The 24391-nt window shown below is 38.7% G+C and overlaps 1 protein-coding gene across 2 annotated transcripts in view; it reads left to right on the plus strand.

Annotated features, from left to right (window-relative positions):
- UNC13C (unc-13 homolog C) overlaps positions 1–24391 on the plus strand; it is a 550871-nt gene that overhangs the window by 353340 nt on the left and 173140 nt on the right. For both annotated transcript variants that reach the window (XM_075530957.1, XM_075530958.1), the window contains one exon: positions 2980–3065. In XM_075530957.1, the coding sequence (XP_075387072.1) occupies positions 2980–3065 (86 nt within the window). The remainder of the gene's footprint in view (positions 1–2979; positions 3066–24391) is intronic.

The following is a 24391-nucleotide window of genomic DNA, read 5'->3' on the forward strand; positions in this document are numbered from 1 at the left end:
CCTTTAATGGCAACCTAACTTTCAGAGAGCCACTTATCTACTCTCTCTGGCTTTTTTTTTTGTTCACATTCTTTGGGATCTTTCGGCAGTGTGTGTCCTCTTAGCGACTACCACTGATGTTCTTTATTTTTCTCTTCTGTTCTCCCCGGTTCTATTCTCCTGGTTGGTGGAGTGGATTATCCATTGAGTTGCCAACTGCAACGTCAGCCGTTCAAACCTCTAAGCTGTCTGCTCCATTATAAAGATGCAAAGTCTCAGAAAACCAAGGGGGCAGTTCTATTCTGTCCAACAGAGTCACTCTGGGTCAGAATAAACTCCGTGGAAGTGGGTTTGGTGTCATTTAGGGTTCTGCTATCATGGTAATGGCCATAATTTACAGCACCCCCCACAAGTTCCTATTGCTGCTTTCCATTTCTGTAGAGTCATAGGAGCCAAGGACCCTCTGTTCCAATAAACTGCATTCTCAGCCCAACATTTGAAACCCACCATTGTTAGTTTTCTAAAATCTTTGATATAGTTATGGGAAATAGAGTGTTGTAACATCTTTTCACCTTGTAACTTTCTTAATATCACTTCACACGCATGCACACACGTGCACACACAGGAAGGGGCTTCCACATACTCCAATGTCTTTGTGAAGCCCTCTTCCGTTTGCTTGGTATTTTGCATTACACTTTGCATTTGAAAGCAAAACCCAAGAGTGTGAGAAGCTAGACAACAAGCAGCAGCAGGGAAACAAAAGCTGGCTTCAGGAACAGGATTCATGACAATTGAATGGAGGGGTCCCAGTAAATACTCACAGTATGCATTTGGAGCCACTGATAAACTACAAAATAGAAATAAGTATGAGCAAAATTAAAACCTATAATGGATGAGCTGAATCCCTCATTGAATTAATTCATGATCTCCCCCACAGAGGTAAAATAAATCCATATCATCCTAATATTGAAACACTATATAATTCTTACATACAAAAAGTCTTGCATGTTAGCAAAATGATAAGGCATTATAACAGCGAAATATAGAGACTCACTTTAAACCAAAGCTGTTAATATTGAAGACATTAACAAAATGAAAACCAGCAGTGAACTAGAAACAACTATAAGTATCAGGCAGAGACTATAGAAGGAAAATTACTACAGGTGAACTAACTAAATATATGAATCATAGCCATGGAATAGGCATAACTACCGAGAGAATCAGGAAACATGAAGACAGTGACCAGAAGATGACCCAGCGAAGCTCAAGGAAATAATAAAGAAAACAAATGAAGTCTGGATCCAAATCAACATTTCTGAAGATTGAATTCTTTCAAAATATGTTCATTGGCTTTAGTCTCATTCATGCAAAATCCAGTGACAGAAAAGGTACTTAGGAAATTCATGCATGAGTAGAAGTTAAGAAATTGGTTGGAAGTAAGAAACACTTGTAACCTGAGGTCTTGAGTCATAAAGGACATGGTGTCTGAGGAAGCAGAAGAAACCACCAACTCTGAGGGAAAGATGAGGCTTTCTACTCCATTACAGGCTGACAGTGTCCGAAACCCACATGGACAGGTCTACTCTGCCCTACAGGAGACACTGTGACTCAGTATCCCCCCTGGCGGTGAGTAAGGCAGGGCATCTTTTCTCCATGAAAGTTTCCATGATTAAGCTCCTTTTACATCGCAAACGTGGTTAGGCTTAAGACATGCTACATTCTGCTAAGATGTCTTAACATAATAAAGGCAAACAGGTTTCCAGAGAGAATTGGATCCACAGGTATGAGTTGGGAGTTAAAACAGTAATGTCAGGGGAGGGGGTGGCAGTGAAGCATAAAAGACATGCTGACCTTGGGCGGCTGTCTACAGATAATGAACCAACATGGCCATTGAATCCACTGGATTTATATTGCTTAGAAATATCACAGGGATCTTTTCTTTAACCTAAGTTTATTTGGTCTCAAGTGGAGACCAAATAGGGGAGAAAGCTAGAGTCCTGATTAATTGGATCTGCCCGGGGCTGTTTTACTGGAGGGACTGAGGGGCTTTTATTAATTCATGCAAAACAAACAAAACCCAAATTTCACTGCCAACAAGTTGATTCCTGCTCCTTTCTCTAGGAGAATAGAAAATGGATTCATCCAAGTTAGTCTAAAGGAATGCAGCTCAGGGATGATTGGAAGATGTGGTGCTGCTTTGGGTATTACAGTGTCTGCTACTCAGATTCATCCTATTTAGGCTGAAGATCGAGACACAGGAAGAAAGAGCATTTGCTAAAACTGAACGGCTTCTTCAGATACAAACAAATAAGAGATATCCACAGGGAGCCCTGGGGCCCATGAGTTTGGCAGTCATGTCATGCAGTCTATTTTTGTGACCGTAACGTTTTTCCTACCTATTAGACAACAATTCAGAGGACGGCACAGGGCTGGGGGGTGTTGTGTGTTCTATTGTACAGAGAGAGGGTCAATGAGGTGAAGCAACCCTGGCACCTAAGAAGAGCATCATACAGCTTCATAAAGAGAAATCTCATGAATAAAAGTATACGTATGATAAAAGGTTATCATAACGTGTTGTATATTTATAGCTATAACATTTTATGTCTATGAAATGACTACATGGGGGGGACTTCAAAAATTCCAAGGAGCCCTGGTGACATAGTGGGTCACATGTTGGGCTGCTAACTGCAAGATCAACAATTCAAAACCATGAGCCAACCACTTCCTATGAGAAAGATGAGGCTTTCTACTCCCCTGAAGATGTACAGTCTTGGAAACCCACATAGTCTACTATAGTGCCCATAGGGCCACTAAGAGTCAGAATTGATTCAGGACAGTAGTTTTTTGGTTAAAAATAAGACAGGGAAAGATGGATGAAAAGATAACGGAATGTATCCACAAGCTTTTTGAAGCCCTCTCTTATAGTAACTGTTATATGGGTGTAGCATGATGTTTTCTGGAAATGTGGTCATGTATACTAATCCATGTATTTGGTTTTAGATTTCCTCAAGAACTGAACATGGGGAAAGTGAGTGCTGAAATAATGTGGACTCTCTTTGCTCTGGACATGAAATATGCACTAGAAGGTAATTAAAAATATGAATTCCATTAGAATATATGTTGTGATATTTTTGTTATTGGTTTTAAATGTAAATAAGGGTACCGTAAAATGTTGATTATTATGATCATTATTACTATAAAGATCAGAGGAAATTTAATTGCCATCTTTCAGGAAGATAAAGGCCTTATATACTTAAATGACTTTCGAAGGATATATATGTTTAATCAGTAGTCTAATCTGCAGTATCACAAGTATTTCACTTGTAGGATAATGTTCAGATATAAATATTGTACAGAAGTACATTAACCAAAAGGGACTATTTTGACGGGTGGGAAATTGTAGTTGTATTAGTCCAGATATTTGTCTACCTAGACTTAGAAAAGGTATCCATGACTAGGCAGGTTAGAAATCTGACTGAAGGTAGCAAATGCACAAATGTGCTTTATACAATGGATGGATGTGTGGATTGTGATAAAAGTTGTATGAGCCCCCAGTAAAATGATTAAAAAGACATAAGAAAACCAAAAAAAGAAATCTTGCTCGAAAATCTTGACTCTAACTTGCTCAGGGACAATGGCCCAACATTTCCCAAGAGACCCGCCTCTAAAGAATGCCACATCACAAGCAGGGCAACAAGGGAAACAGTCCTCAGCTGTTCTTTGAGCTTGGATGGAGCTGGGAAAAGAACTATACACTAATGTAATTGTATTCTTGTCCTCCAGGAAATTAGGGGCTTTTTTTCCCCAACAGTAGTTACCCAACAAATCTGTATTGAGCCCTACTGCATGGACTATAGCTGTACTATGTAATTTATGTTTAAAATGTAAATCTTAATTTAATAACTGAAATTAGGGATGCTGAAAGTTTAGAAAGCATCTATAACTTTGATCAGATGCTTACTGGTAATTTGTGTCCATATAATAATAAAAACAATATTACCACATGCTAAGACTGATGAAGTAGTAACTAATGGTCTTGTGATAAACTTAGCTTCTTTGACAATACTCTCGTTTGGTTACCGTTTTCTTAATGACAGTATTAACGGATATATCAACACCATACAGCATACCTATTTTAAGCATTCCATCCCACAGCATTTCTAATTGCATTTTCAGAAAAGTATAATCAATAGCGCTAGGCAGTAACTTGGACTGTAGTGCCTAGTTGATGTATCTTCTACATCTGAGACTATTTGTGAGTGGTTTTGTCATTTTTGTATCTACTGAACCTCAGTTAGAAACTCAGTTAAGTGTTTGCTGGAGTCAAACCGCACATTGGACAACGCTGAACAAAGAATTGTGGAGACAAATCCCACTGCACATGTCGAAAGTGAACATTTGGCGTATTGCAGTATTGGGAAGCAGCAAAGATCTGAGGATGTAGGGAACAAATTCAAAGAGCTTTGTCACTTACTAACTCCTCTGCACCCTTTGGAAGTTCATTAATCAATTCTCTCCAAACGATTGTCTTCTTATCTCTAGAATAGTAATAGCCCCTCAGTTGGTCTGAGGGAGAACAACCATAATTGGACTATGCAAGCTCTAAAATCACTATGCGAATGTGAGGGACCAGTTATTGTGTAAAGAAAAAAATCATAAATGTCTCAAAAGTCTTCTTTGGGGATTAATAGCTAAATACCTGGGAGAAAACTTACGAATCCAAGTTACTCTATTCGCTACCTTTTCACTTTTACCGTTCCAGTCTAATAGGTGAACATTTATCAGTGGGCTCCTGGAAGGTAGCATCAGTAGTAATTATTAAACGAGAGGGGACCATAGACTTAAAAGCTCTCCTTTGGCAGGCTCTTGGTGCACATCGATAGGAATGTTCTTGCTCTCCCTACTTGCCTCACAGACAATGCTGTTAAACTCATTGACTGTGCAGTTGTGCTCTAGGCTGCTGACCTAGAAAGATGGTGTTGTTATTGTATAATTTGGGCTACATAGTTCATCATGCGATAAAAGCATCTGAGCTCAACTGGGCCCACCTCTGGTGAAGTTGGTTCAACTGAGGAGAGATGGGTACAACTCATGGGCCCTTGTACCTTTTTGCTTTCTTTCATGAACTCATCCACTCTCAAAAAATAATGTAATTAAAAAGCATTTCCATCCAATTTTATTCAGCCTACATGAGCTTACTTATTTTTTCCAAATGTAACGTTAATCACTTACAGATTTGATCAACAGGAATTGATTCAATCACTATAAGGTTAAATTTATTAAAGAAAATCAGAGTACATTTACTCACAAATTTAAAAGAACACATTCCGTGAACATGAGAATAGAGAAAGAAATAGACTCAGATGAAATGTCTCATAATGTATTTCAGCTAGTTTTACAGATTTTAGATTTATCATCTTGGTAAGCCCACTGAAATTGGTTTCCTGATAGTTCCTGAAACATGATGGGTACCATGAGTAACATATGTCTGTATCCAGGCCCCAAGAAAGGTTGGGTCCACAAGGATCCAGGTGACTTGTAATTGATAGCTCTATAAAAGAGATCTTGGATTCTTTCAAGCCCTCATTTTCATTTGGGTTCATGACTGGTCTTCAAGTCACCTTCTGAAATTGCACCTACATTTGAGGATGCTAGGACGGGTTGGAAGTCTAAGTCATTCATCAAACTCTTGCATGTTTACTTGAAGAGGACACTGGTAAGAGTCACTGAAAATTAATTCCAAAATGGCTATTTTGGTTAATGAACTTAGAAAAGGAATTAATTATAATATGTAAAACATATTTTGGGTCTTAATTGCCAATCATCTTTCATCTGGCATTAGGAAATGCTTCTAATTTAGTACTCTTCAATCTTAAATGTACAAGTGAATCACCTGAGCACCCTCAAAAAATGCAGACTGACTTAGTAAACCTCAGTCGGGGCTGAGGAGGTCCCACTGTTGACTGATAGACCACAAGTTGACTGGTAAAATCCCAAGTTGACTAGTTGTCAAATTCCAACTTCAACACTACAGGTCTGGACATGTCTCTATATAATCCCCAATCTTTGTTGTCTGCTACTTAGAGACCATTAAATGTGGATTCTGGGATCCCCAAGTGGCTTTGCAATTTTACAGAGTCTCATCTTTCGAATAGGCACTACTAACATTCTAACAAGCACCAAAAAATAGTCATTGATAACTTGGTCTCCATAGTTTCCATGCATCTCTCTTAAGATTATTTGCACAATGAGTAATTGTTTGGCAGTGCTTTCCCTTCATGTTGACTTTTTGAAACTTCTCTTAAAAACTGGTGTGCATCTCTTACTCTTTCCTTTCTCTGATATTTAACAACAAATATGTCCATGAATAAAGGCTTATGTTAGGAAACCAGCAAAAACCTTGCTAATACTCCATTTCTAGTGATAGAACTTTTCACAATATGGTCACCATCATTTTTTATATAGTGCTAGTATGCTAATACAATAATACAGCATTATTAGGCTAGTAGTTCCAGAAATGGTGTAATAATCAAGAAACCCATTGCCATTGAGTTGATACTGACTCAATGACCCAATAACGGATTGCTGAGGCTTCAGATCTTGAGGAGCCCAGACAGCCTCCTCTTTGATTAGGAGCAGCTGGTGGGTTTGAACCACCAATTTGTGGTTAGCAACCTCATAGCTAATGCCCAGCAACACTCTGTCTCCTAGAAATCCCAGAGGAGGTGGACATTTGAAAATAACCATCTTTACTCACAGAACCACTATGTCCATGAATGTATATCTGTATCTTAAATAGGTTGTAAGAGAAGATGTTCGGTTCACTGTCAGGTACACACTGTGCTTTCTTGATACATTGTGAAATATGTCTTTTAGTTATTGTCAGGTCATCAGCCCCACCTTTTTCTTCCTCATTCTGCCGCTTCTTTTTCTTGACAGATCTTCCAACAGAAACCCAAGTCTGAATCCATGGGCAGCAAATGCACACACTACTAAAACAAACCAGTTGCTAATTTTCAGGACTCCTGAATGAAAGAAGGAAATAGACTGGGTCGAGCCATTAGCATAAAGCTCAGTGAGGAGAAAAATGAATAGGGTAGATACGGATGGCTCAGCCACGCAGGCCTACAAATCTTTGCTAAGAAAAGGCCGTAAGGGTTATGTAACGTAGAGGAAAATGAACCTTCCGTGCAAAAGAACGAGAACTTTGCTTATTTTGTAAACTCTATTAAGTAGAAAAATATGCGTGTGTGCTATATTTATGTCGAGTCGTTTTTCATTTTTTGGCCTTGCTGTCAAATTCCAACTTAGAGAAAATAAATTTCCTGTAATGTTTACAACATTCTTTTGATAATCAAGGAAGAATAAAACACTGCATTATAAAGCATGAATTTTGATGCCGCAGGGACCATGCATTTTGGAAGCAGGGCGATAGCTACCTTTACTAATGTGATTTCTTTAATCAAGATGACTTAACTGAATTTTGGTAAAATCTTTTTTGTAACATTTCTTCCATATTTTTCTCAGAAAACTTCATATATATTTTCTGGAAGGGGGCTAGTTTATATTTTAGTATAATGAAGAGTCTCCCAAGTGATTACCCTGGGGTTGATTTCTACTCATAGTGACTCTACAGGACAGAGGACATTGCCCCATAGGGTTCCAAGTCTGTTCTCTCTCTGCAATCCAACTGCCCCATCCTTTTCTTGTGCATGAAAGTCTTATTAGTGACATTTTCAGCTATGTGAGCACTTTAGGGGCAAGGCACCATGTTTCAATTCTAAACGAGAGGCCGATGCCTCCTAGTCACTCAACCAATACGGCCTGAATCATGGTCCAAGATGAGGCTAATACAAAGACTGTATGTGACTCTAAAACCTCCATTTGGCATTTCACCAATTTCAATTCCTGGAAACCCCACGTGTCGGAGTAGAAGATCAGATGCCTTGCATCTGAATCACCTGAGAAGGTCTGCACCACTAACTCTGACATCAGTAGTTGTGCATGTAACCCTTTGCCCACGCAGGCACGCTCGTGCTAATGAATGCGCATGCGTAATTTAGAGTGAATTGCTTCCAGCGTTGCACCAAGCATGGCACATGGTTAAAAAGTCCGTTTTTTAGTACAATCGATGTCAAAGTACATTATGCATCGATTTAATTGTCCATATTGCTGCTTGGATGACAGCATAGTGGTGTCTGCTCACCAAAATGCCTTTCATCAGCTAAGTCTTTAAGAATCAATGCTAAGCCAAAAGCTTTCTAATACATACCAATCTATTGGGTGGAATCAGACTGAGGACAGTGAGTTTTTGTATTTTATATTAGCAAGCAGAGCGTGTAGAACATATAGGAAATTCTCTTTAATTTTAAAATGTGTTTTTAATTGACATATAATAATTCATATATCATGCAAATCAATAGTTGGATTATATTAAGAAAGATGTACAATAAACACCACACTCGAGTTTAGGACATTTTCTTCTTTTTCTCTCCTTAGCCCCTTAAGTAATTTTTTTAAATCATTTTATTGGAGGCTCATACAACTCTTACCACAATCCATACATATATCCATTGTGTCAAGCACATTTGTACATTTGTTGCCATCATCGTTCTCAAAACATTTGCTTTCTACTTGAGCCCTTGGTATCAGCTCCTCATTTTCCCCCTTCCTCCCCTACCCTCATTCACAAACCCTTGATAATTTCTAAATTAGTATTTGGTCATGTCTTACACTGTCTGACATGTCCCTTCACCCACTTTTCTGTTGTCGTTCCCCTAGGGAGGGGGTCATATATAGAGCCTTGTGATCAGTTCCCCCTTTCTACAACACCCTCCCAGTATCGCTACTCTCACAACTGGTCCTGAGGGGTTCATCTGTCCTGAATTCTCTGTATTTCCAGTTCCTATCCGTACCTGTGTACATCCTCTGGTCTAGCCAGATTTGTAAGGTAGAAATGGGATCATGATAGTGGGAGGGAGAAAGCATTCAAGAACTAGAGGAAAGGTGTATGTTTCATTGTTGGTGCACTGCACCCTGACTTATAAGATAGAGTAGAATTCTAGACATCAAACAGATTTCACAGCCTGGCAAATAAAAATCAGTTGTCAGACAATACAATGTAAAGTTTACAACTTGGGACTTTGAAGTGGTTCATTCTGGTTTGACTCCCTGCTGAGATTTGCATATCTACCCCAGTTGTACTAAATCAATCTACTGTTATTGTTTGTTTGTTTGTGGTGGGAAGGAAAGCATTGTTTTCTTTTTTTTACAGTTTAATTGCCACATAATCTGCATATCATACAATTAAATAGTTCAAGCATATCAAGAAGAGTTATACACTCATTTTCGTTCTTTCTTTTTCATGGTTCAATTGCTTTTACAAGAGTTGAAGATGATCAATAGGTATATATAAGAATTACCTGAGGATCTGATTAAGCTATAGATTCGGATGCAGTGTGTCTGGAGTAGAAAGGCTTACAAATTGTCAGCTGGAATGTTGAATTGAAATGAACCAGTTGGAAGTCCTGCTGACAACCTTTCATTAAACTCTATTCCAACTAATGGGGAAGGAAAACTCCAGAGTAGATATTGAAAGTCAGAGGTCAGAGCAAGGTGGACAGTTACTAGTCCACCTGCAAGCGCCAGATCTATTTCTTCCCACTCCCCACCTTTCTACCACCCAATTCAGAATTTTCCTTCTTGGGAAACTGTAAGGTTCAGGGCTCTACTAGTAGATTCAATACATTAAAGTGTTTAGGATAGCTTAGTTACACCTCCCAAAAGTATCTGAACTCCAAATAAGGAGTTTAAAATGAAAAACTGTAAAATGAAAAATATGAAGGGCTAGGGAGTGGCTCATAAGCACTGCTTAATTACCTGGGTGTGCTTGGAAGTGGCCATGAGGGGCGGACGCATAAAAAGCAGCATGTGGAAATGAAGCTTTCGGTTTGTCTACCTTGTAGGCATGTCATTGAGAGATGTAGGGAATTCTGATCTCTCCTCTTTACCGTGAGGGAATGCTTTAAGGCTTACATACATGTCCTAACTGAGGGGATACAGTGCATTTCACACTCAAAGTAAACGACTTCCACAACTTCCTCCTCTCTATTCACCCACCCCTATAATTAAAATGAAAGTACTTGTTTGTAAGAGGAGGGTAAACTGTGTGTGTAATTAATCTACAAACAAGCTGACTCAAATATTTGACTTGTAAACAGCAGAAAAGAAAAATAGGTCCCTGGGAGTATGTGTAATGTGATTATTCATCTTAACCCGTAGCCATGGAGCTAGGTCACCTTATCATCTACTTTAGTCAAAGATAATGGAAAAATGGTGACCTGTGTAATTTACCACGTTCCTCTGGTCAAAATGAATGTATCAGAGGAGGTGTATAATTAACTGGTCACTCACTTTCTCTGGACCCCAAGTCTCCAACTGATGAACTAATCATGCCCCCAAACTGTGCTGAGCCAACTCCTCAGACTATGAATGTGATCTCAAAAGCAGATTAAGCAAATCCATTCGTCTTGTGTGTCCTGAAATTAAGTTCAATGGCTGCTAAGTGTGCGTTTGCACAGTGGAGAAGCTTAGCAGAATTTATTAAGAAGAAATCATTTCCCAAAAGCCCAGTGGATCTGGTTTATTAGAACCAGAAGATGAAGCACCGTTCATTCAGGTGTTTGATGAGATGTTTAAACCGTGTATCAGGAAGACATAAGGTTTTCATTGGCCTCGTCTCTTTGTGTCAGTTCAAGGGATAGCAAGAGAATACTACTTACTTGAGTTGCATGTAATTGCTTTCAAGATGCATAACAATGGACAGTGATCACCCAAGGATGTGGGCCAGCAGCCTGCCAAGTTAGGCTCCTGAGAAACACTGGGCTTTCTCATATTCTCTTTGCACCTTACCCTCAAGATATATCAGAATATAAATGCTTTAATCCAAATACTTCAGAATAACATCGTCCCTAGTCCAGTTGGCCACTAACTCTTAAGCTTGGTATGGTGCTCAAGAGTCACAATGGATTTCTTAGAGAATACTAGGTCAGAGATGGGTTCTTTCTTCCTCAAAGAGCCTGCTCACTTTAGTCATAATCTGATTGTATCTTGTTCCTGGAGCCTTCGTGGTATAATAGTTGCTAACCACAAGGTCGGCTGTTTGAACCCACCAGCCGCTCTTTAGGAGAAAGATGAGGCTTTCTACTCCCCTTAGGAGTATGGGAAACCCACAGGGGCTGTTCCACCCTGTCCTTTAGGGTTAGTATGATTTGGAACCAACTTGAAGCAGTGAGTTTTTTGTTTTGTTGGGTTTTTTTCCTCCAATCTTCATTGTTAAGTGCCATGGAGTTGATTCCATTGCCTAACAATCTCATGTGAAACAGAACCCAGCACTCCCCAGCTAGACACCACGATCAGTACAATCTTTCAGCTCTTTGTTGCAGACAGTGTGTCAAACCATCTCATTCAGAGTTTTCATTTTTTTTTTTTTTGGCTATCAAGCATGATACTCTTCTCCAGGGATTGGTCCCTCCTGAGAACATGTCCAAAAGTATATGTGACAAACTCTCACCAGCCTCACTTTTGTTTTATAATTGGGATTTAATACATATATCATTCCAAATTTCAATCATGTCAAGTAAAAAAGTACAATTGCTACAACCATCAGTTTCCCAACATTTTTTAAACATAGATTCAAAGACATCATCTTTCTTTTACCTCACTTCTACCACTGTACCCCTCTCCCCATCTTCATTTCCAAGGCGCAAACTGACTGTACTTCTAGGACAGAGTTATGCCCTTCTGGCCATTCATGGTATCTTCCATATTTTTTGCCAGTACCAGCATTGAAAAGTATCAATTCTTCTTCATTCCTCCTTATTCATGGTCATATCTTCCCATGTATATGAGGCCATTGAAATCACTTGGGAGACTAACGTAGCTCTCTTCCAGTTGATTGTCTGGGTAGCTGTCTTCCAAATGTCTTGGTGTAGATAAATGTGTTTTCTGTGGTTCAGTAGTTGTTGAAACATTGTAATCGGTATCCTATCAACTCCTTGCTTGTTGTTAATGTCTGCATGCAGCTTGGACTACTTCTTTCAGTGTCATTGGTTCTTGCTCAGATGCTACCACTTGAAATGGTCGATATTGACCTGTTCTTTTTGGCAACGTGACTCTCTGAACCTTTCCGATTATCTTTTTATTCTTCCTGCATCATTCAACATTTTTGCCTATAGACTCTTTCAATATCACAACTCAAGAACTGTATTTTTTCTTTGGCTCTTTCGGTTTAAAATATGTCTAGCATGTTCTTAGTTTCAGTCCTGGAAACTTTTATTATAATACTTTATTTCCTGGAGGTTCCCTTTGAAATTTCTCTTCAGTTTGTTGTTGAAAAAAATATTTGTAATGAAGAAGTTCTTGGTCTTGTAAAATTCGATCATGTGATCTCAAATTTCTTTCTATAGCCAAGGCTATATTGTCCACCCACTGAGTCTTTCCATCTTTCACATTCCAACTGTCAATACTTATGAATACATTTTGATCTCATACTTGATCCATGTCACACTGAAGAAGTAGGTACAATTCTTAAAATTTTCATTGCAAGCTTAAGTGCATGATTGCACAAATTTCATTATTAATTGTATTAACTCGTCGGTATATAGATAGTATCTCCCCACAGACAGAATTGTACTTCAAGATACTTTTAAAATGTTCTTTTTGAATAGAGGTGGGGAACCTTTGTCAGGTCATTTGGGTATTTGGAATATCATTCACAGGCCATGCCAATCAAACATTGAATTAAATCACCTTTAATGCGATGGCAGGAACAACTTCACTGTGATGAAAGTTTGTGATATTAGCTGGTATTGATGATTTCTAGGGCCTTATCAGGCTGTCGGCTGAGTGTTCCACACCCATGGATGACAGCGAGTGTGATGTCTTTCCCCTTGAATTTGTCCTTCCTAGCAAAATGACCCCAGCCGGGCCATTCTAGTTCACAGATGCTTAGGATATTGATCTTACTGCATTCATTTAATTTCTGAGGACTTCCACATTTTCCTAGATTCATACTTTGTACATTCCTATCTCTGATTAATTGATGGTTACAGCTCTGGGTTCTTGTTTTGAGTCATACCCCATCAGCAAATGAAAATCTTAAAACTTAGATTCCACCCACATCATTATTGCCAACTCAACGGTGCTTTTGAGGAGGCAGCTCATCCCCTAATCGTATCTTGAGAGTCTTCCAACCTGAGGAGCTCATCTTCTGGCACTATGTTAGACAATGGCTGTTTTTTTAAAGATTTTTAATGGCGAATCCCTCGGACGTGAACAGCTCATTCCATCTTTCAGCACCACATCTGATATTATGCTTCTATTCGTAAGGTTTTCAGTGGCTAATCACCCAGAAGTGAACAAGTGTCGCCATTCTTTGTGGTCTAGTCTTAATATGGAAGCTCCACGGAAACCTGTTCACCCTGGGTGCCCTGCTGGTGATTAAAATGCCGGCAATATAGCGTCTAGAATCACAGCAAAATGCAAGTACAGCGAACTGGCAGAGAAGTGGTATATTCCTACATGAGCACCAATTCATTTCTTTGTTTCTGTTCCTTTTACAAAATTAATAATGTGCTCTCTTTAAACCAATTTTCCTACTTTTTTTTTCCACCCACAGCCCTACTGACTTACATAGAAAAAGTAAGGCTTTATTTGAGCATGAATAAGTCTTGATATTTCATGGAGGTAAATCTAGTCCCGATATTCTAAGTGCAGTTGCTCCTATCCAGCCTTACTGAATCAGAAATTCTAAGAACAGGGCCCGGAAGCCCTGGTTTAACAAGGTTTCCAAGTGAATATCTGGTTTTCCTGGTAAAGTCTTCTGGCAAGGGGAATCTGAGAAAGAGAGTAAACCTCACCCTCTCAAGAAAGGATTGCATTTATCTCAATCTCCCCATTTCACAATCGTGGTTTTCAATCCTAGATATTCCTTAGAATTATAGGGGTAAGGAGGAAACTAAACTTTGGGGGGGGGGGAATCCCCAGGTTTATTTTATTTAGCAAATACTTATTTAGTATTAGGAACTCTTGTGAGTAAGTGTGGGACTGCTAACACAGTCAGTGGTTCAAACCCACCAGCCTCTCTGAAGCCAAAAGATGAGGCTCTCTGCTCCTGCAAAGTATTAAAGCCTTGGAAAATCTGGGGTCTTGGCTTATCCACTCAGAGGGTGATGGTGAGTCAGAATTGACTCGAAGCACCTCACAGCAGCAACGCAAGTGATTTCTAAGTGCTTTCTAGACTGTATAAAATTATTAACGTGATTCTCATGACAAGCATATGAAGCAAATGCTGTTAGCATCCCCAGTTTATAGATAAAGAAATGGAGGCAAGAGAAGTTCACAGCAATTGAACGGACAATCAAGACTACAGGTGTGATGCCGCCTCTAATAGGCAGCCATTATTGAGAACCACTGTCTTGTTTTTTGGTATCGTCAAACACTTCTAATAAAAAATAAACAAGGTAAAATATCCGTGAAGCCCAATAGCATATTGAAAAGAGTGTACATCGTGGCCAAATAGGATTGACCTCAGGCATGCAGAGTGGTTCAACACAGAAAATCTCAGTGCGTTACACCACACTGTTGCGTGAAACTTTAGCTGAAAGCCTTATGAGTGGTGTTGCAGGTGGTCAGGTTAAGTCAGAATCATAACAACCCCCAGGGGCAAAGTGGAGCCGCCCTTAGGAGAAACCCTACTCTGAAGTTTTGAAGCTACCGGTCCCCTTTGGTGGGATAAAGAAATGTGCAAACTCGACTATGAGAAGCAGGCATATAAACACAGACATGGACGGTTTTCATCTACCTCAGGTTGGACAAGAGAGCTTCAAAAAGTTACCTGGGGGAAATGGAATAAAAAAATTAATGGATTTTTTCCCCCACAAACTTTTTGAAATGTCGTCGTATATGCAATCCCCAGCAACCCATACATCGATTTCTCCTAGAAGCACCAGTATCACCTGGGGAGTTACAAGACAGGAAAAAAAAAATTCCCCACAAGCACTTTGTCAGAAACTTTGAAAGTTAGGTGGGGCGATCCTTATTTTAACACACCTTCCATGGTAATCATATGCTGAGATTAGTGCTTCAGCATGGAAACCTGGCGGGGTATGAGTGTGACACAGTCCATTGCTAATCAGGAGGACATTTCAAAACCATGAGAAAGTTCCAGCCGTGTAAAATGGACAGTCCACTGTGAGTCAAAAATTGACTCTAAGACCATGAATTTGTGTTTTTGTGAGGATTTTTTGTTTTTGTTTTGATTGCTCTAGAAAGTTAAAAGTAGGTTATTTTAGTGAAGGAATTTAACTTTATGCTTGTGCAAATAATTCTTTTCTGAGGTAGTTCCAAGTCGGATTAAAAAAAAGTACACCAAAATGAAGTACTAACATTAACTTGATAAAACTCAATGCTTCATCAGCATGCACACTGCAATGCTGCTCTTTGGGCAGGTGTTCATTTGAATGTTTGCTTCTGTGTGCGGCATCCTGCAAGGCTCAAAACAACACAAAAAGTAAACAAAACAGGCATGACTCCTACCATGAGGAACTTTCATTCTATGGTTTTTTGAAAAAATTATACAAATATGTCATTATAAATTCATTACAAAATGTCTGTTCTATAAATAAGATGTGTGTATTACACACTTTGAACTGAAAAAATCAGGAATTTTTAGATCTAAACCCCCACTTAGCTTAGCACGCTTCCTGCCCTATGAATTCCTAATTTCAGCAACGGATTCTACCATTTCTGTAGTGTCTTAGACTCACCCTTAGCTCCTTATTTCTTCTGTGATTACTATCCCTAGCTAAAACACCCACACAGATAATTTCCTGCTTCTGTAAAAATGGTAAAAAAAAATTTAGTAGCTTAAAACACAAATTTAATTTATTTTTTTAGAGTTCTAGAGGTCAGTATTTCACGAGATTCTCACTGGGTTAGAATCCAGGTGTCAGCAAGGCCACCTTTGTTTTCTAAAACCCTTAGGGGAGAATTCAATCCTTTGCTATTTAGTCTCTAGACTGGGCAACCTAACTTCCTTGGGTTGTGGTCACCTTTCATCTTTAACGTGAACAAAGATGATCCAGTATTTCGCAGTGTATTGTTTCAGACACTCATTGTTTTTAACTCCCTCTTCCTTATTCACAGGAGCCTCCAATTACCATATATTAGGATTACTTGAATAATGCAGGATAATCTCCTATTCTGATATTTTAAGTGGATGAATACTAACAATTAAAATCGCAACCCTAATGTCTCTTTGTCGTATAATATAGCATCTTCACAGGTCTGGGAGTTAAGGCATGGATGTAGTTGGGGAGAGCTCTATTCAATCCACCACAACCATTAATCCAGACATGGTTTATCTAGTTCAACTGGGAAAAAATGTTTCCAGGTTCACTTAGATTGGCTGTCGGAATTCAGTTTCTCAAAAGGCAGTTAAACTAAAGTCTCAGTTCTTCCCTGGAAGTTAGCCTGTGGTCCCCCGAGTCCCTTTCTGCAAGAGCCTTTCCAGAAGGACATCTTGCTTCATCACAGTGTGCAAGCCAAGAAAGTAAATGGTGTAGAGAGTAAAAGCCATATGGACTCTTAAAACCCAATCAAAGAAACATAGTGTGTGTGGTATCTACTCAGTAAGAGCTAATAGGTCTACCCTATAATTGAAGGAATTATCCAAGAATGCAAATATCAAGAGGAGAGGCTGCATCTTAAAGGCTACCTACCATCGTGGTGGTGGTGGTGGTGGAGGATGTGTTGAGTAGGTTCCAACTCCTAGCAAACATATCTTCAACAAAACATTAACATTTTCTCAGTTGTTAGGTTTGAACACACTGTTGCAACCACTAAGTCAGTCTATCTCATTGAGATACCATATATACTTGAGTATAAGCTGGCCCAAATATCAGTGGAGGCACCTAATTTTATCACAGAAACTGCATTAAAAATGTGCTGAAAACTCGGCTTATACACGAGTCTATATGATAATTATCTTTATTGATAACATTTTACTTCACCAAGCAAAATAACCCTGTTTCAGAGACTGGTCCCTTCTGATAATACATCCCAAGTACATTAAATGAAGTCTCACCATCTTAGCTTGTAAGAAATATTCTGGATAAGACAGATTTATTTCTTCTGGCAATCCATGATAATTTTAATATTTTTCATCAATACCACAATTGAAACGCATCAGTGCGTGTGTAATCTTCCCACCTCAGTGTGTTTATAAACACATAACCCTGATTTTAAAAAACCCTTTGAGCACAGTCTTCTCTGAGCTGCATTCATTCTCCGCGAGTCCCAATTCTTTCAACAATTGGCTTAGTCAGAGAGACTGAAAATAAAGTCTGTCTCTACTACTTACCAGTCATATGACATTGAGCATGTCAAGTCAGTGCTTCAGCTTCTTTATCTGAAAAGATTCTTTATTGTGAAGATTAAACTAAAAACTAGTCATGAGAGAATTGCTTAAAACTCAAACATCATTGCCATTGAATCAATTCTGAATCACAGTCTGTAAGACTGTGTAGAACTGTTTCTCTGGGCATCCAAGACTAACTTTTTATGGGAGTGGAAAGCCTCATCTTTATCCTGAGTAACATGGTGGTTTTGAACTGCTGATCTTGTGGTTACTAGTCCAAAGCATAACCACTACACCAGCAGGGCTCCCGATACTTTCTTAGCATCTAGTAACATATGTTCAATAAATTCTACTTTTGAGAATGATCTTTTTTTTACTTGAATGATTCAATGCTAAAAAATGAGTTGTGAATCATTGAACTAGATAACATTTAAAGTTTAATCTAAATTAGGAATCCATTTCATTAATGACCTATAAACTCATAGAACATATAGAAAATGCAAAGCATGACATTTTACCAAACAGTAGAGAATATAACCAAATGATTTCTTCTCTATTTAAAATATGTAAATTTACTTATTTCAAAAGAAATAATAAGAAATTTGATAAATACAAAGAACATTAAAATCATCTGTCTCCTTACCCACAAATTAATTATAATTCTTATATAATAATAAGCCAAAATGCTTTTTATGTAGAATGTATCCTATTGTGTTCTTCTGAATTTTGTTTTTTTCATGACTCCTTCTTGACTTGTCCAGTTTATTAGATTCATGTATATGCTTATAGCGTATTCAAATTCATAAGAAGAAATAGCCTCTGCCGAACCTATATGAGGTGGTGTGTGTGCTCCCTTTCACTTTACTGGTACCTTTTCACCTTACCTGTCTTGTAGATTGGCATTGGTGATGACAGATGTAAATCCTACATCTCAATCTTGTATACTCAATCTTGCATTATCTGTTACTCTGTGTACCTCTTCATGTCTCCTTAATCGTGCTGAATAACCTCTTACTGTATATAGTCCTTCACCCAAATTAACACATGTCTGTTCTCTAGTTAAGGATCCTTGGAGGCACTGTGGGTTAAGTATTGGCTTGCTAACAGCAAAGTCACTGGTTCAAACTTGCCATCTGCTTTGTGGGAGAAAGATGAGGCTATCAATCAGAATGAACTCTTTAGCAATAGGTTTGGGCTTTTATTTTTTTGCTACTATTTTGTCTTACGCAATTTTATTTTTTATTGCTAGGTTCTATAATTCACTGCAATATCCATAAAGAACACACAGACAATGCACATGATTATGGGGTTATTATGAAAGTCAACAAGTTAGAATTTAAGTGGAAATGCTCAGAATAAAATTGTTCAGAAAGGACATATTATAAATTTCTTTGAGGGCTGCCAATAAATGGCCAAAGGGGATGCAACTCTACTGCAAACCTCAATCCAAAGGCATCTAACACCAGCTGCATGGGTCAGCAAATTCAGTTCCCCTAATTAAGTAGCCAGCAGCACCCCACTTCCCAAGCCAATCTCTTATCTCCCAAACACTAAGATTTTTCTGCTCTGGCTCCACTATTATTGTTCCCCTGCTACTTCTCTGGTGTCAAAGCTGTCTCCTGGATCAAGGAGGTTCATGCATGGCGATCTCAAGTTCCTAAAGCATATGCTCCTCTCCTGAGATGGCTCTTTTTGTAGTGAATTTCTCCCTTTTGCTTCTGAGATGGTTCCCTTTATACCCAGCAGGAGTCCAGGGAACAGGTGCTCACATATGACTCCTATCAGCATCTTCCCCCATGAGACCCATCAGGAAAATGATGTTTGGTGGAAATTGCAGACTATGGCTAGAAGTGCCACATTAAATAACCCACTGCAATTACCTAGTTTGTGATGCATCCTCGCCTATCTCCCATCCCAGGAACCATCCAAGGATGCTGCTTTCCTGTGTGCAAACTTGTCTTGAACTGTTAACAATACAATCTGAAATAATAGTGCCCTTTTGAGATTGATCAAGTTCACTCAACTTAATGTCTTTATCCATATGATGATGTGTTTCATGGATTCTTTATTTAGCATTGAATAATATTCCATTGTGTCCACCATTAATTAACTTTTCTCTGCATCAAATTCTGCCGAAGTTCCTTAATTTCAGATTTAATTTCCTATTAATTTTCATCCTTGGTCTCTTTGGGAAATTAATATTGATACTTTGAAGTCAATATAGTGACAGTGTTTCCATTTTGTTGTTCCTTCTGTTTATTTTTATTTGCCTGAGGATAAATAAGTCATTTTAAAAGTGTAAGAAAAATAGAAGTACTGCAGTTCAGGTTAAAACATAAGAAATTTGATTGACATTGTAAAATTTAATTTTAATGGTATTTTATATTTCATAGCTAAAGACACAAGATGCATGATATAATGTAATTGTTACTAAAGCCCTTTATTACAAAATAATATTACAATTGTTCAGATACACCTATAACATAACCATAAAAGATTCTTTAACAGTAATTGTATGATGAAATGTTTGTTGAGAGGATGTTTCAAATATCATATTCCTTTTGTATATGTGTGGATAAGAATAAATGATCGGTTTATCCTACTCTTAAGGTATATTTCATTTAATTTTTATTTATCTTATTTTTGAGTTATAAAGGATTATTATGTTTTTCACTCTTTGGATCATACTATCCTAAATAACTTATTAATTTAGATTAACTGTCATGTATTTAGATCATTTGTGGTATATAAAAAAAGAAATCTTAAAATTATACTATGGTAATATTTGCATTTTGTTTAGAGTTGAATTCTGACTTTCATGTATAATTTTAGATATTCAAATATCACTTGATCATACATCCTAGTTTTTTAAATGTCTCAAAATTCTGTGAGGTAAATTGATATTAAATATTATTTATAGAATTTAAGCTATTCGGAGACTAGCTGACTTGTCAACTCATATTTGCTATGCCACTGCTGTTGAGTGTTAGGGTGCTTCAATTTGCACTCACAGAATAACACCATTTTCCTGAGATTCCAATGGCCTTTTGTCTCCTGTGTCCACTCGGAGAGGGAGCCCCTGAGACTGAGAACTGCACTAACCACCATCTCCGGAATTTCAAGACGCTGAGTAAGCCTGCTGAACAGAAGTCTTTCATTCATTTATTCCACTGAGACATTCTGGAACTTGGCGACGAGGTTCAGTCACTAACATAGCAGGGCACAGTTGGTGTGTGGGTTTGGACAGACGTTGCCCATTTAGTAACCCAAGTTAAGCCATGTGTTCCCATAGGAAATTGCAGATGTCCTGAACCATGTTGCAAATTCTCTTTGGAGGAAACCTGCATAGGAGAGGATAACATGCAACGCAATTAGCAGTGACACTTTTTTGCTCCCCGCTTCCCTTAGAAGAGACTGATTTGGTTGGTTCGCTACTTTGGGAAGAACATTCCCAACAGTCGTTGCTGATGGAGTACTGAATCGCAGAATGGATTCTTTTGAAACTGTGGTTTGTTTAGTTATCTACCCAAGAAAATAATATATATATAAAGCTGATTGCATTCAGCTTTCTACTGTGCACAGTTCCTGGAAAAATTAAAGTTTCCCCTGATTAGATAGCCAATACTCTTCCTCTGGTTTCATAGGAGCTCACAAGACTGAATCTCCTCTTTCTACAATGATTGGACACTTAATCACCAAACAGAATGTGCAACATGCGCTGCCACATCTTTTTGTGCACGCCACGGCATGAAAACGTACATCCATCTGGTCTTATTTATCTCAAACTCTAAGGTCCTAGTGAATAAAACCTTATTCGATTTCACTATTCTTGCAAAACCCACATTCAGTCTAACAGACTTACACAAAATAGGGAAGGGGTGACCATCTCTGTGATATGAATTGATTCTAACTGAAGAAGCACTTTCAGATGGTTTTTCATGTTCTGCAAATTGCACTCTTTACTGAAGAGAGATTTTTCCAGAATTCAGAGTACCCTGTACTTACGGTGACTATATTTCCCAAACAAAATAACAAGATGCATGGGCTGACAAGTAAGAGAGCACGTCTATAGAAAGTGGGGCAGCATGTTTGAAATTGGAGCCATCCTACAGACTCCAGACTCTATGGTCTCCGTAAGTCTAATATGTGGAAAACCCAAATAGTTTTTCTGTAAAATCATTAGAAAAAAATTGACTGTGAAAATATTTCTAATGTGGGAGTTAACTCACAACTCGTATTTAAATGTATTTCTAACGCTCACAGGAATGTGGATCGTTCATTTGGCCGCCTCATAAGCTAATGTGGAAATGTATTTTCTGTGTCATGCATTCTGTACTATAAGCTTGGGAGCAAAAAATGACTAAGCCTCTGCCTTTGTCGTCTAGTTGGGGAGACAGATATTGATCAGATTTCCATGCCTATCTAGTAACATTCTAAAATGATGGATAGGTAGTGTTATAAAAGCATTTGAGGAGGGGGATTTTATTTCCACATGAGATTCAGGGAAGCGTTCCCTACAGAAGTGAATCCACAAGGACAAGCCAGAGCTAACCAATTGAGAATAGATGGGAAGATCTGTTTTAATGAATATGTTAAGATCCTTTCCACGTGTAAGCAACATATTGTTCTTCAAGCCACTGATTTTAAATAACGACATTGACCCTATAGGGAAAATTGCCTATGAAATGTGGTTTTTGCACTTGTCTGTTGATTGCCCAGGATGAGGTTATATAGTTTGTGTACACAGGCATTCACTGATTTGGTGTATCTGGAAACAAATCTGTTTCTTCCCCATTGGAAAATTAGCTTCCCCTTGGATCATTCCTCTCACTGGTCACCACCTTGCCTCCACTGCTTTTTTATTGGCGAATGCCCAGAAAGTTCCCACAGTTCCATCTTTAGCTATTTGATTGTGCTCGTGATATTTTAGTCACGAAATGACTTCCAGCTGGCAGGCTTGGCATCCATATTCAGCAGCATCTAAATATTGTTGTTGCATCTATTCCATAAACTGCAAAGAAACTCACGCAACAGATGCTCCCAAATTTATGAAACTTGTAATTCTCAAAACATTTGGCGCTTTTATTACAGAATCAGAATCTTGCCTATGATTGATTGGATTGTTCACATTACAGCCCCATCTCTTCTCTGGCTGTAGCGAGTGTATTTATTTCCTTGGCTCCTACCTGTACCGTTGTTCAAGATTAGGCTATTTCACAGAAGCTAAACCATGGTGACGTTTAGTGATTGCGGGGGCAGGGGGAGCTCTGAGAGGAGAAAGTTAAGGCAGGCTGACACATACCAGAAGGAGATCTACTAGTACCATGTTGTCCTATTTCAAAGAGAACACTGGGAACAGTGGTTATTCATGGTCACACCGGTGGTTTACAGATAGCTGGGGGCTCTGGAACCCACTTCTCTAGAATCTGAAATATGGTTTCTTTACACTTCATTTTATAAGGTCGTGATTAAATTCAAAGTGTGAAAGGGAATAAAAAATAACATTTTTGAGTAAGCTACCAAAGCCTTGCTACCTTGCACGTATGTGATGGGAGTCTACTACTATTCCTATTACCTGACATGACTATGTATATTCTTTGACTATCTGAACCACAGGTATTTCTCTGGTTAGCAAGGCTGAAAGTGGCCCATAAGAGTTGATGATGTATACTAAGTTTATAGCAAGCACTAGTTTTGTTCCTTTGTAAATATTTAATGGGGTCTACTGTAAACAAAAGCCTACAGGCTCCAAACAACACTTAAAACGTTGGCTATATTACTGACCCAGTCAAGTTTAGCTAGTTGATCAAGAGGAAATCGCCGGAAACTAAATTCTGATAGAAAATCTAAGTGGTTTAAAGTTTTTAACTAAGTCTGCCCAGTCCCAGAGCATTCCCCGTAGTATGTCTCTCGTAGCGCCTCTTTCCCTAAAAGGTGGGAAGAGGCGATCAAAGTAGAAAGATGGTCCATGCTTTGCTTTTCTCCTAGTGGAAAACTGCCTGCCTAAGTGGAAACGCTTTCACTGGTTGACAACCTGGTCTCCACAGGTTCATGCTCATGTAAGCAAGCACATTCAAAGCTCTGTGTACTCAAAGCGTTGGCTGACTCCCTTACTGCAGTCAATCTAAGAAGTATTTGGATTTCCATAACCAGAACTTTCCTCACATCTCTAAAATAATAGTCGTTTAAACATCAAGGAATGCATAATGTTTATACCCCTTACCATCAAGGCCCACAATATCTAGGTATACAAGTTCTCTGTCTTTGAATTGGTTATACCTGCTAGTTGCAGTTAGCCTCTCTAGAAAGTGGGAGGTGACGAAAGACGTCTAGATTCCCACATTCTTTTAAGAATTGAACCATTCGCCAACTGCTTCTTTCTAGATTCCCTGTTGTTCTTGATGACCTCGCTCAACCCCAGCCATCTGGGTCAATTCCCCCAAACTCCTTGATGCCTCACTTCCAGAGCCAAGGCTCTATGCGTCCTCACTTTAAGTCTGTTCCTCTCGTTCTCTGTCTTTCTACATGCACCGACCATGCATACCTTGATGGATTCCTCCCTACACACCAGATTGCCTGCTGCCCGGCGTCTGTCCAAACACAAACCATTCTCTCTCTTTGCTACATGGGAGTCTTTTCAAAGTAAAACGTTTCATCTGGGACCTTAGTAACAAAAGTATTAAGTCCAAATAACATGTATTGGATAGCTGCTTAATTCTCCCGGGAGAACGCCACTTGTGGGCAGGTATGGAAGTACTACTGGAAGAGGAAGAGGAGCTTGTGTTTTCCTTCAGCATGTCTCGGTAGACGGGGCAAATGAAGCGTGGACTAAACTGTATAAAACAGGAAAGATACCGATTCTCTGCTTTAAGGCATGTAGAAATGGCCCCACTGGATGATTTTAATCCAGGTATTTACTTTTTAATCACGCAATCATCATGATAGAAAGAGACTTTTAATTAGCCATTATTTGCCTCTTTTTCTAGTGTGACA

This window comes from Tenrec ecaudatus, chromosome 14 (genome assembly GCF_050624435.1).
Source record: "Tenrec ecaudatus isolate mTenEca1 chromosome 14, mTenEca1.hap1, whole genome shotgun sequence".
NCBI lineage: Eukaryota > Metazoa > Chordata > Mammalia > Afrosoricida > Tenrecidae > Tenrec > Tenrec ecaudatus.